Source organism: Centruroides sculpturatus, unplaced genomic scaffold (assembly GCF_000671375.1).
Source record: "Centruroides sculpturatus isolate CEXI.00-Female unplaced genomic scaffold, Cexi_2.0 scaffold104, whole genome shotgun sequence".
Lineage (NCBI taxonomy): Eukaryota > Metazoa > Arthropoda > Arachnida > Scorpiones > Buthidae > Centruroides > Centruroides sculpturatus.
Genome location: NW_019384379.1, coordinates 537,700 through 551,217, shown reverse-complemented (window position 1 = coordinate 551,217; position 13,518 = coordinate 537,700). Strand labels below are relative to the sequence as shown.

The 13,518-nt window shown below is 28.8% G+C and overlaps 1 protein-coding gene across 1 annotated transcript in view; it reads left to right on the top strand.

Annotated features, from left to right (window-relative positions):
* Positions 1–8,403, top strand: part of LOC111617828 (PAX3- and PAX7-binding protein 1-like) — an 89,403-nt gene extending 81,000 nt beyond the window's left edge. The window contains exons 13-19 of the mRNA XM_023359139.1: positions 239–389; positions 4,359–4,477; positions 6,539–6,615; positions 7,589–7,655; positions 7,747–7,893; positions 8,024–8,148; positions 8,223–8,403. Of these exons, the coding sequence (XP_023214907.1) occupies positions 239–389; positions 4,359–4,477; positions 6,539–6,615; positions 7,589–7,655; positions 7,747–7,893; positions 8,024–8,148; positions 8,223–8,346 (810 nt within the window). The 3' untranslated portion in view covers positions 8,347–8,403. The remainder of the gene's footprint in view (positions 1–238; positions 390–4,358; positions 4,478–6,538; positions 6,616–7,588; positions 7,656–7,746; positions 7,894–8,023; positions 8,149–8,222) is intronic.
* The last annotated feature ends 5,115 nt before the right edge of the window (positions 8,404–13,518 follow it).

The window sequence follows — 13,518 nt, the reverse complement described above, 5'->3', positions numbered from 1 at the left end:
ATGGAAAAATAAAAATTATATAGTTTATTATTAGTTAAGATAAAAAATTATATTTTAATTATTTTTTTTTTTCAAAATGAAGTATTTTACTAGTTCATTTTTCTTATAATATGGATTATAAACTTTTTTATTTAAAGAATGTTTCAAAAATTTTTCTTTGTGAATTATCTTGAAGGCCATTGATTGGAAAATTTGTTAAAAACCGATGATTATGAAGATATTTAATTTTATTTTATAGAGTGGAGCTGATTTTGAACAAATGAAATGGTATGAAGTTTTAATATTCTACAGTTGTAATAATGAAAATTTAGAAGATATAGATTCAGACGATCCTGATCTTAATCTTATACCAAGTATTGTTGAAAAAGTAGTTCTTCCTAAATTAACAGGTTAGTTTTAAAATTTAAATTTAATATTTTAAGCAACTTATGTAATATGTTTTATGTAACATGATTCAATTTATAATTTGCTTACTTTTAATTTTATAAATTTATTTAAGAACAATTTATATAATAGTTGAATTGAACTTTCAAAATTTTGAATAAAACTAGAAATATTTTTGAGCTTTTTAATATATAGAGGGTTGATCACATTACATAATACTGAATTAAGAGACCTATAAAGTAACCTAAATGCCATGGCATCAGTTTTGATTATGCTCAATCTGATGGCCATGTTGTGAAACTATAGCCCTACATTGAAGTTTCCACTGTAGAAGATTTCTTTGAAGAACATTCATGTCCAAATGGTCCCATTCCTCCTTACAGGCTTTTCATAAGCCTGCCATTGTTTTTGGATGACAGCTTCCCAGAGCTTATTTCATAGACCAAACGCACAGTAGTCCACTGGAGTCGCATCGGGTGACTTCACGGAAATGTCATCAAAAGGGATAGTATGGATTCCCATTTCCTGTTCCAATACATGGACGAAACCTTGGGTCAATTTGGAGGTATGACTGGAAGCTTTGTCTTGATGCACCTATACATTTGTTTGGTCATTTCCATACAAAGTAGGGATCTCTTCATGGTATAGAGGTTCCAGAACATTAGTCTGGTAGTACGTCAAATTAATTTTAGTGTTTTTTTCAACTTTTTTGATGTAAAGTTTACCACGATAACAAGAAACCACAATGACCATAAAGCCTGACAGAAAACTTTTGCAAGATTCCATGAATCATTTTTGGTATGGTCTCCCATCTGATGGTTTGTAGTAAATTGCCTGCGATTTGTTACAAATGTTCATGTACATCCATGCTTCATCTAGTGTGACTACAAACTGCCACTTGTTTACCGAAAGATACTTTTCGTACAGTTTTCGGCAATTGGTCTTTCATTCTTGGATGTGATGAGACAGCAGTTTGTGAACTCGACCTTTATGGAATTTCTTCAGTTTCAAATTCTTGTGAATGATGGCATGAACTGTGGACTGGGCTATTCCAACATTCTGGGCAATACTTCATTGGGTTTTTGGATTTGAACCACTGATCAGTTGTTGCACTTTTGCTATCACCTCTGGTGTGCAGATTGGGACATTCCTTTTTCTGAGCCAAATTTAAACACTTGACGACGGTCCTGGCTCTTGCAAATCATTTCTTTTGAGAACTGACTGTATCCAATATAGCGAAACATTAAAACCACGATTTTTGCACATTTTAATAATTTGAGTTTGCAAATATTTTGCTTCAGAAAGAGTAGTTACATAACCTGCTCAAAAATCTGAAATTTTAGGTGACATATTTGCAATAGATAAACCTTACTTATCGAAAGTAAAACTCAGAATATACAGCAGCACGTAGGTCAGTTGCTTTTATTCTACTTCCTACAACTGGAACTATGGGTAATATACAAATCACCATTATGGTACGTGATCAATCTTCTGTATAAAGACATAATTCTTATTACATATAGTCATACTTTTTTCCTGGACACTTTATTTAAAGTACAAATGCATTTCTGGCATAGGTTTTATTTCATCTTTAGTGTGCAAAGACATGTTTAGTTGTTGTGTATTACCTGACAATATAATTTTCTGTCAAGATGTTTCTTCTCTTTAACATACCTTATGAACATTTTATACTATGGAACTACAGTAATACCTCGGACTTATGCGATATTTGGGACTGAACGATAATTGCGTAAGTCGGGGTATAATTTCACATATTAATACATACAAATAATTTTTAATTGGGGCCGGAGACTAAAAAAAGCAATAATTTAGAAAAAAATGTTTAATAAAATCTTAGATAATACATATGTATTATCTAAGATTACATATATTATTATACAATTTTTCACAATTACTTGATTATCACGCCATAATTTTAACATTGTTTCCATCTCAGCAATAATACCATGACGTTTATGAATAATGCTTGAATTTAAAGATTGAGCATTTTTCGTAGCTTCCAGAATTTTTTCTTTATCTTTTATAATTGTTCTGACCGTCGATTCCAGTAGATCAAACTTCTTTGCAATTCACAAATTTTCATTTTTGTATCGAAGTCTCTAATAATGTTAACTTTACATTCCAAAGATAAAGTTTTTCTTTTCTTGTTTGATGCAGAAGAATCAGTTCTACTTCATTTGGATGAAATAATAGATGACATCTCAAGTCTCCATAGATAAAACAAACACAGAAATAAATAACACAAAATAAATTGTAGCTATGCGTCAATTCCGTGCGACATTTCCGAACATGTAAGCTGAACAATAGTGTGAGGGGAGTGAGTAATCAAGAGTTGCGTGGCGCTCAAACAAAAGACGAATCAGCGAGATTTGAAAATCGCGTAACTCCGGGTTCGCGTAAGTCGAGGTATTACTGTACAAAAAAATTTATCTTAATTTTCACTTCCTTCTTACACACTAAAACACATTCCTTAATCATGTGACACTGTAAACTTTAATTTATTAAGGTTTATGAAATAATGCGTGCAAGAAGGAAGTGGAAGTTTCTAAGATGGATTTTATTATATATATTCAAGGTACAAAAAAATGATCATAATCTTTAAATGAAAGAAACATCAAAACAACAGGTATCCATAAAGAAAATTATATTGTTGGGTAAGATAATAAATGATAATTAAGTATATTTTTGCACTCTGAGATTGAATAAAACCAGCTGGAAAGCATTTTTACTTAAACTATAAAGGAAGGAAATAGGCCTGTATGTAGTTGGATTAATAAGAACTTATATGAAGTTAAAGAAGCTGCCAACTCCCTCAAAATATGTAGAAATATCTTATTTAATTATTAAAATAATTTGTATAACTTTTAATAAATATAAAAAATATAAATATGACTTTACAAAGATAAAATTTTGCATTTTGTCATTCTTTTTCGCCGTTCACACCATCAGCAGTCCTTAAATAATTCACAAAACTTTGGAGACAACCTTTCTTTTGAGGCTACTTTCTCCGCAAAAGAACGTAAAACAGGTAAAGCGAAAAGGAAGAACAAAATGTAAAGATTTATCTTTGTAAAGTCGTATTTATATTTTTTATATTTATTAAATGTGAATAACACTGGCCATGCACTTGTATTAGTTTTTTATTTAAAATTTTTATAACATTTGAAAGTTGTATAAATAATCACATTTTTTCAATGAGGAAGTTGTCATTTCCTTTAGGTCTTCTAAAGAGAGTTTTTTTTTTTTTTTTGAAATATTAAATTTTAAAGAAACGTTCATGAAATTATTTAGAAAGATATAGTTTCTTCTTGCTATCGTGCCAGTTCTTCACTAAAACTATTTGACAAACTCTATAAAATAAACAAAAAAATTTATTAACACTTAGTATTATTAAATAAGTTAATGTTCTTATGAAGAAAAATGAATGGATATTAAGACTTTTGTAATCTCTGAAAACAATTCTTGTGTTCTTATTCTAAATTTCCAAAAATTTACATACATTCTTTACTATTATTTTTCATTAATTTAAAAACCTATTATTTATTCTTATATAACTAACTGTTCCAAAATCTGTTCTCAAAATTTTAACTACAGTTAATTACATGTTATTGCCCATTATATTATATTTTTGTTTGTTTATTGTTATATGTAAATTTTAGGAAATAAGCATTTCTATTAATATTCAGATCACTGCAATCATGCATGGTTTTTAACATTTATTTATATAACGGATATAAATGCTGGATTTTCATATACAAATACTGTTGGAAGAAAGTAATGGTCTCAAAGTTTTTATTATTTTGAAAATGTGAAAGAAATTCAATATTGGTTTGTTTAAATAGGTTAAAATTTTTTGATATCACTATGTTCCCAAAAATTCAATAAATTAATAATTGTAACTTAAGTTTTGTTGTTAAAAATTCTGAACTTATAATGCTGAATATTTTATTTAGTTATAGCACGTGAAATATGGGATCCTGTATCTACTTGTCAGACATTGCAGTTGGTTAATCTTACAAAACGAATTATTGAAGATTACCCTAATATTAATGGAAAAAGCAAAAATACTCAAGTAAGTTTATCATCATATTAAAATTGAGATTTTTATTTAAAAAATTTTTTTATTGTATATAAAAATTGATATTACATATTACAAAAGTATAATTTTTTTAAATTATACTTTTGTAATATCAGTTTAATAATAATATTTGTAATAAATAATACTTTTGTACTATTTGTCAGGAAATTTTTAATTTTCTATCAGATATTCCCTATGGAAATGATATTTTGTATTAATCTTTTTATTAATTGAATAATTAATAGACTCACTACTATAATATAATCTAACTTTGTAATGTTGTTATCAGTTTATATCATTGTAGAATCAAATGGAGAATAAAAATAGAAGAATATAAACTATTAATTTCTTTTGTATCTTTGTCTACATTGGACTTTGTCTATTAGTAGAACTTATTACTCTGGTGTAGTTTCTGTTTAGCAAATAGAGGAGATCTTATTCAGAAAAATTAAAATAACTTTATTTTCACCTGTACACTGTTTTTGTGTTTCAGGCCTGAAGGTGCCTTTTCAGCAGGTTTACAATAATATTCTATAACAAATTTTTAAAAAACTTATTTTAAAGATAACAATATTATACCCAACAATGATATTCCAATGTAGACAAAGAAAAAAAATAAATCAATAAAGTAAGGACATAGAGGCAAAAAGAATTAAAATATAAACCAATTTTTATTAAATACTTAAATATTTTGTGGAATTGAGTGTTTTTTGTCTTTATCATTATATGAGCAAAACCATGTTTCTGTTTGATGATGATTGTTTTAACATAAAAATGTTCACAGAAGACAATGCATCCACAAAATTTATAGATTTCCTAATTGATCACACTTGATTGAAACAAAGAGAATATCAGCATTATTTTAACAGTAAATTATCTAGATTATGAAAAAATATTAGTTTTATGTTATTTGCATTTGATAATTATCATTTAAATTTTCTTCTGTGTTCCACTATGACTTATACCATTGGAATGTTGTTATTAGTTTTGAAATTTCTTTCAAAATTTCAAAGAAAAATTTTAGTTATAAAAGCAGATGTAGATTTTCTAAATAATGTATAAAAGTTAATTGAAAAACTAATTTGTCAGTTAATAAATTTGTATTATACAGAAAGACTTTCAAAAACTAGAATCTGAGTAAGGTGGAAACCTTCCAGAGATGGAAAGTTCAAATATTTTTCAGTAAAATGATTACATTAATGCAACAAATCGTTCTCCAAAACACAGAACCAATGAGACACAGATGGAATGATATAAATCATATTGTTGCAACCCATATATGGGGAAGTATAGGTATAAAAGCTGGAAACGTGGGTGTTCTGTACAATAAAATTAATAAGAAAGTAAGCATATTTTGGCAATATAACAATAATAAGCTTAAAGATTGCTGCAATTATTATAACAAGTGGGTGTAAAAAAAAAAAGAAAAAGGAAAGTTATACTAACAATAAATAAAATACAATTCACTGAATTTAGTTTTTATGAGGTTGGCGAGGGGGGGAGAGATAATACTTGGATACTAACCATACCCAAACTCAGTCTAAGCTGCATACATTGTGTTCATTTACTATTGAAAGTTTATTTCCTGAGATGTGATAATTGTTCTAGAAGCTTAAGTGGGAGGTTAGATCTACCTTCCAAAATTAAGGCCAGTTTATTTTATTATACTTATAATTTTTATTGTGGTCTATTAATTAACATTAGCTTGTTTTATTAAAAATTGAACTTTGCTTACCCATTTATATGTAAAGCTCTACAACATATGCAAACATTGCTAATGTAAACATATGTAAATCATAGAAAAACTTAATTTTTCCAATCCCATAAAAGTATAAAAGATTATTTTCAGAGTATTTGTACAGACAGTAGAAAGCAATGTTTCATTGATTTTTCTGTAAAGATTATCAAATTGCAAGGCTTTTTATATCAGATCAAAGTTAACGCATAATATTAAATACTAAAGAATTGTGTGTTAAATATTTGAATATTTTGTGTATGTGTTTGTATGCACATATGTCTGTATGTATTTATAATTTATACTAATTTTTAAACTAGGAATATTTACATGCTGTTATAACAAGAATTTATAGGACATTAGATGAAGATGTTTTTATACCACTTTATCCAAGAGAGTAAGTCAGATTTATAATTTATTTTTAAAACTTTCATGCTTATGTAAATTTATACAGGATTTGTTCAATAAGTACCAGGACTGAAGTTATAAAAAGAAATTTATTGAAGATATATGTACAGTGAGTTAATAGTCTTCAAAATATGACCCTCTTGCATCAACACACTGCTGCCAGCACTTTTTCCAGTCTTCATACGCTCCCTGGATGTCAGCAATCTCAAGGCTATTCTAGCACCCTGTCGAAGCCGCTTTGACCGCCTCAATTGTCCTGAAACAATTTCCTTTCAGGCTCCGTTTGATCTGAGGGAACAAAAAGAAGTCAGGGAGCCACATCTGGACTGTACGGTGATTGTTGTGATGGAGTATCCAGGTATCTGCAATCTCCCTTTGGATGCAGCAGACCCTAATCCTCAAATGTTCGAGCATTTTTGCAAAAAATTTACCATTCACTGTTTGTCCAGCAGGCACAAACTCCTTGTGGACCACACCTTTAGCATCAAAGAAGACAATGTCCATCGATTTCACTCTTGATTTGTTGGACATCCAGTGCATTGTTTGTCTTTGACATCTTCCTGGCCATTTTTAAATTTCTTATGCCACTCAAAAATACGCAATCTGGAACAGGACTGCGTTTTTGTAAGTCTCGCAGATCATATCAAAAGTCTTCCTAGTGGATTTGTTCAATTTAACATAAAATTTGATTACAAAACACTGCTGAATCTTGACTCTCAATGCGAGCACTAAACATACTTTTAATTTGGGCACGATTACTCACTCCAAAGGCTCGGAGACAACTGAGCCAGGTCTTGTAGCTTACATTACATCCCCACCACCAATTCTGCCTACAGAAACCATCCTTCATCCCTTCCCACTTGGCAGGAAAAAACAGTCCTGATACTTATTGGACAAACAGTATTATTCAGTAATAAGTTAACTTTAAAATAAAATTTATTTTATACTTTTATCAAATGTAGATTATTGGAAAATAGAACATTAGGTGCGGTGACATTTTTTCAGCGACAGTTCTGGTCATGTGTAAAAGTAAGTAAATTTTTATATCTTAATTTTAAAAAAATATATTTAAATTCAGTATTATAAAACTGAAATATATTTATAAAATTTATTCTTGTAGCTTTTAAGAAATATTTTAAGTTGGCATGGAATATTATCAGAACAATCTTTGCAAGATTTGGCTTTCAACTGTTTATTAAATAGATACCTTCTTCTTGCACTGCAGAATTCACAGATGCAGAAAGATACAGTTGACAAGTGTCGAACGGTATATTTTATTTTTAATTTCATTTCAATTGAGAATAAAATTCTGTTAATTTTCAGAATTATCTATGAACGTATTTTAAATTTTTTAAAATTATAATAACTAAAATCTCACTTGTATACAATTTTTTTAGATTGTATCAACTTTGCCAAGAGCTTGGTTTTCTCAGTTAAAAGGAAGTAAAACATTACCTCAGTTACAGATGTTTGCTCGTCTTTTAAAACAGTTTGCCCAAAGTCAAGATGAAATACATTTTAAGTAAGTATTTAAAATGTCCTATTATAGTATTCAGGTTTTATAAATAATTTTTTGTTTTAAAATGTGTAAATTAGAGACATCATCAAAGAATTTGCACAAATGTTAATAACTATTGGAGCATTAGAAGAAGCAACTGAATTGGCTAAACAGTTCTCAATTATTAATTTAAGAAGTCAATTACAAGGAAAAGTTTCATAATAAGAAAAGAAATTTTTTAAATTTAAAAGTCGAAATAAACTCAATGCACAATATGAAAGGTAATTTTATTTAATCATATAGAATTATTTATTACTGTTTAGTTAGTATAGTTAATAATTATAAGTTATTTATACAAATAAATGAAGAAATAATAGTTTTATAGAATTTTGAATATATATTTAAATTTATCATTTTTTATGTAAATAAAATACTTTGGTATTTAATTAAACAGATATAAAAAGTTATTCAGTAATGTGCTGGAAAACAAATTTTTTTGTAACCCTTTGTAATTTGTGTGTACTACAAATGAAAATTTTTTTTAAGTAACTGATTAGAACTAAATTTTGTAAAGGATATAAAACAATAATTCTATATTTATTTAAGATATCCAAAGTATTTACCTAAACATCTCTATAGTTAATATTAGAGCAAAATTTTGATGATATCAGAAACTAAAATTATAATGATGAAAATAAATAGAAGTAAAGAAAAATATGTAAAAAAAATGGGATTTATTTTTTTGAATTTATTTAATTTTATCTAATATGTAAACTGAAATCAAATGAAGAGAAATACTTAATTACATTAATAATGGTTTTAGCTTTTTTCAATGAATAAATAATTACAAAGGGTACAGAAATATTTTATAGTTATCTGTCATCAATAATTGCTATTATAATGAAATTAATTCTAATTATTTAATGAAAAATATGAATTCATAATTAATTTTCAAAGAATATAATAATAAAATTATTTGTCAGTTTTATAAGATATAATGATAAAATCTGTTAGTTGTTAATTTATTACATTAACTTATTTGATCAAATAGTTTTATCATTTAGTAATCTCTTGAGCACACAATATTTCTAAAATTTTCATGGATTCTGTTTTCCTGAGATTTCAAAGCTTAAATTATCAGTTAGTGTATGTTGTTATAGTCACTTATCATTAATGTATAAAATTGCATCATTCACAAATTATTTTATAATACAGGTAACCCCCATATAACACGAGAGTTACGTTCCAAAAAATTGCCGTGTTATGTGAATCTGTGTTATACGAAACAAAGAACTAGTGTGAAAAGGGAGGTTACGTTCCAAACATTAAAAAACATGCTGTTAAATCCTTATTTAAATTGGATTTATTCATTTTTTTCATAGGTAAAATACTTCTTTATTATTTAAGCAAATATTTTACCAGAGGATTATTCATCCTATATGATGATCTCAGCATGAGCATCATCAACTGGTAACAGTTATTGGGTGCGTTCGTTAATAGTGGTCGCTCTGTAACGGGAGTGCTCTGCTGTTTGTAGGCAGTTAGGAACAACGGTGAAAGAAAGATGGCGGCGCCCGCACTATCGATAGTATCGTGATGGAGAAATCTATAATTCTAAAATGAGCTTTTAGAGGCAAAAGAAGGGTCCCAATTGTAAAATTTAACCATTATTAATGTTGTTGAATTATTGTTGAAAGAGCGTTCAAAGTAGCCACAAAAACAATTAGAATGCTCGCGCGGAGTTACGTGGAAGTATAAAAGAATGCACCCTTTATTACATTTCATGTTGTGCGAGGGTTTTACCCAATTCTTGAACCATGTTAGAGTGAACCCGTGCTATAAAACCACCATGTTATATGGGGGATGTTCCCAATTCTCGAACCGTGTTAGAGTGAACTCGTGCTATAAAAGCACCATGTTATATGGGGGATGTTCCCAATTCTCGAACCGTGTTAGAGTGAATCTGTGCTATAGAAGTGCCGTATTATACGGGGGTTACCTGTATATGAAATATTTCAAGATCTATCAAACAACTTTATACTGTAGAATCCTGAGATAATATGAATTGATGCTATCTCAGATGACAAAAACTCAGATAAAACAGGTGGCCACAGTTATTTCGAATTAAAAATTATGAACAGAAAAGATTTATATGGTATGTCACCTTTAAGCCTCTTTTTATACCTTAGTAAATTTAATCACATATAACAACAAAAATTTTTACATCATTTTATTATACAAATATTGTTACTTACAATGGTTTTAAGAAAAAAAAAGTGTATTATTTTTATCATAATTTAATGTGTGTAATTTGTTTCACATTGAAGTTAAATGATAAAAAGTAACAGGAACAAATTATTTTGTAGTGCATGTTATCATTTTAAACTTTCTTTTATGAATTACAGTATGAAAAGAAGTAGTGTGCTCACTCATAAGTTTGTCCTGGATAATTAGGGTTCTGTTATATTGAATACAGAAAACTACCTTGAGTTGTTGAAAAAGTCTTATATTGCATAATGAATACAAAATTTATATTTCTGTTGTTATATAAATTTTTTTTCTTCTTATTTTTCTGTTTTCTTTTACCTTGTGATATCGAGGGGAGCTAAAGTTTATTAGCATGTGTCAACTGTGCTGTTCCTTGTTAGCTAGTGTTTACTGCCTTAGGATATTGACAATGCCATCTACCTACCTTTTGCAAAGGCTTTCTCTACTCTAAATCCATTGTCTTCCTATGAAGGCAATATATGGTAACTTGTTAAAAATGATAATTGACAAATGATCAAACCATTTCATCTATTATCTGTCTATAAAATTTAACATCCTAAACTTTGTTTTTATTTTCATTATTTTTCTGTAAGTGAGACTGAGAACTCTTCTTTTTCATTTCATTTCTGTTGATATTTATCTACAATGATAGGCTAATATAGTCTCTTTCATATATTGATAGCATAGTGTGAGTTGGAAGATGTTAATTTTGGTTGTAATTTGAAATTGCTTGTGAATTATATAAACTTAGTAAAAATAATGTTTTTTCTATTTAAAAATCTATAAATTTTGATTCTGTAAATCTATTCACTATTTTCACTTTTTTAAATGTATTTTTATTATTAACTTTCTTGATTGTAAAAGTATCTTCAATTATTTGTATGTCTCCATTAGTATTTTTATTACAAATCACTAACTTTTTAAAAAAATTTAAATGTATTAAGTTGTTCCACAGTTTAATAAAGTTCAAAAACAAAATTGTTTTTTTTCAGTCTTTTAAATAGGGACTATCATTTCAAGATATATTTAGATGGATTGTTTGTTTACTTCATGAGGGTAAACAAATGTCTGATGTGCATTTTAATTACAATTTTTCTTTTACAATGTATTTGTTTGAAAAAGCATGCATTTTTTATTAAAATATTATAGTTAAAGAATCTTAATGGGAATACAATAATAATAATAATAANATCAGAATCTTCATAGATTGCCTCATCTTCTGTACCACCCAGAGCATTAGATATTCCAGTTTTCTTGAATGACTTAATAATGATCTCCGTTTTAATACCTTCCCAAGCACACAGCACCCAATCACACACTTGTGCAATGCTGGCTCGTTTTATTCTCCTTGTTGGTGTTAAACTTTTATTAGCAATAGTCATCATCCACTTGTTCCATTCATCACGAATTATTTCAGTTTAATAAAGGTATCAATTCATCCATCCGTCATATTCTTGAATAAAAAAACGAATAAAATGCTTTATTAAACTGAAATAATCATAATTTCTTAATGTAAACTCAGAGGTCACGTGATGAAAGTCGACAGAACATGGAGGAGATGACTTGTGTGTCGCTACTCTGATAATCTAGGTACTCTAGCCATTCGGTTGAGGGACCATCTGCTTAANCATAATTTCTTAATGTAAACTCAGAGGTCACGTGATGAAAGTCGACAGAACATGGAGGAGATGACTTGTGTGTCGCTACTCTGATAATCTAGGTACTCTAGCCATTCGGTTGAGGGACCATCTGCTTAACGGACCACTGCACAGGTTGGTCCCTAGATGGACCACTACTGTAAATACTTTCACTGTAAAAATGGTTACCTGTCGAGAATAAGAGCACCATGATTTTGAGCCCTAAAAAGTAGTAAATTTTACTTCATATTTTCATCAAAATACAGTACTTAAAACACCAAATACACATACAGTCGACCCCCCTATAAGATATAGATACGTTCCATTCTTTAGGAATCCGATTTCTTACAAATCCTTCCGATCACAACCCGACACGTGTCAAGTTTACGGACTACGGCTGTTTGAAAGATTTTCTTCCATAAAATTAATCGATTCTAGACTAATCCGACTCAACATTTCCAAAATACGTATATATTTTTTGGGAATAATCCGTATAAACTACGCTATAAACAAAAAATTGTAGGATTACTTACCGAGTGTCACCATTCGACATTGCCATTGCTCAACATTGTTTTCGTCGCGGANTGGTCCCTAGATGGACCACTACTGTAAATACTTTCACTGTAAAAATGGTTACCTGTCGAGAATAAGAGCACCATGATTTTGAGCCCTAAAAAGTAGTAAATTTTACTTCATATTTTCATCAAAATACAGTACTTAAAACACCAAATACACATACAGTCGACCCCCCTATAAGATATAGATACGTTCCATTCTTTAGGAATCCGATTTCTTACAAATCCTTCCGATCACAACCCGACACGTGTCAAGTTTACGGACTACGGCTGTTTGAAAGATTTTCTTCCATAAAATTAATCGATTCTAGACTAATCTGACTCAACATTTCCAAAATACGTATATTTTTTCGTAGTTTTATAGGAATCGTAATTATAGGGACCGTAATTATAGGGGGGGTCGACTGTAATTTAAAGTAAAAATAATACTATTAAATGCCCTAAATAATAAATTAAAACATGAGAACAATAAATAAAATATGTAAATACTCATAATGAAATGAAAATTTCATTTATTGGTCACACACTATCAACTTCATCACCTTAAACATGACTCCCAGATCTGTCAGGTGTACCACTTTTATGCCATAAGTTCCTTTTTCACTTCAGTCATTGATAATTCAACCTTCTCAGGCTTTGTTGCTTCCATACATTTCTTGGATGCCATAGTTAATAAGGATAGGTTATACTGGATTGAACAAAAGTTTTCCTATTTTTAATAGCTGCCTTTACTTAACGTAGTTGTGTGATTTAATTATAACAGTTGTAAAATTTAATACATTATTGCTATGTAAAATTGTATTCTTTGTTTAGAATCTTATTTTAAAATTTTACTTCATATTTTGTTTGAATAAAAAATCAAATTAAAATGTCTTCAGATAAATAGCATATCAGGCATATTGTGCTTTATAAGT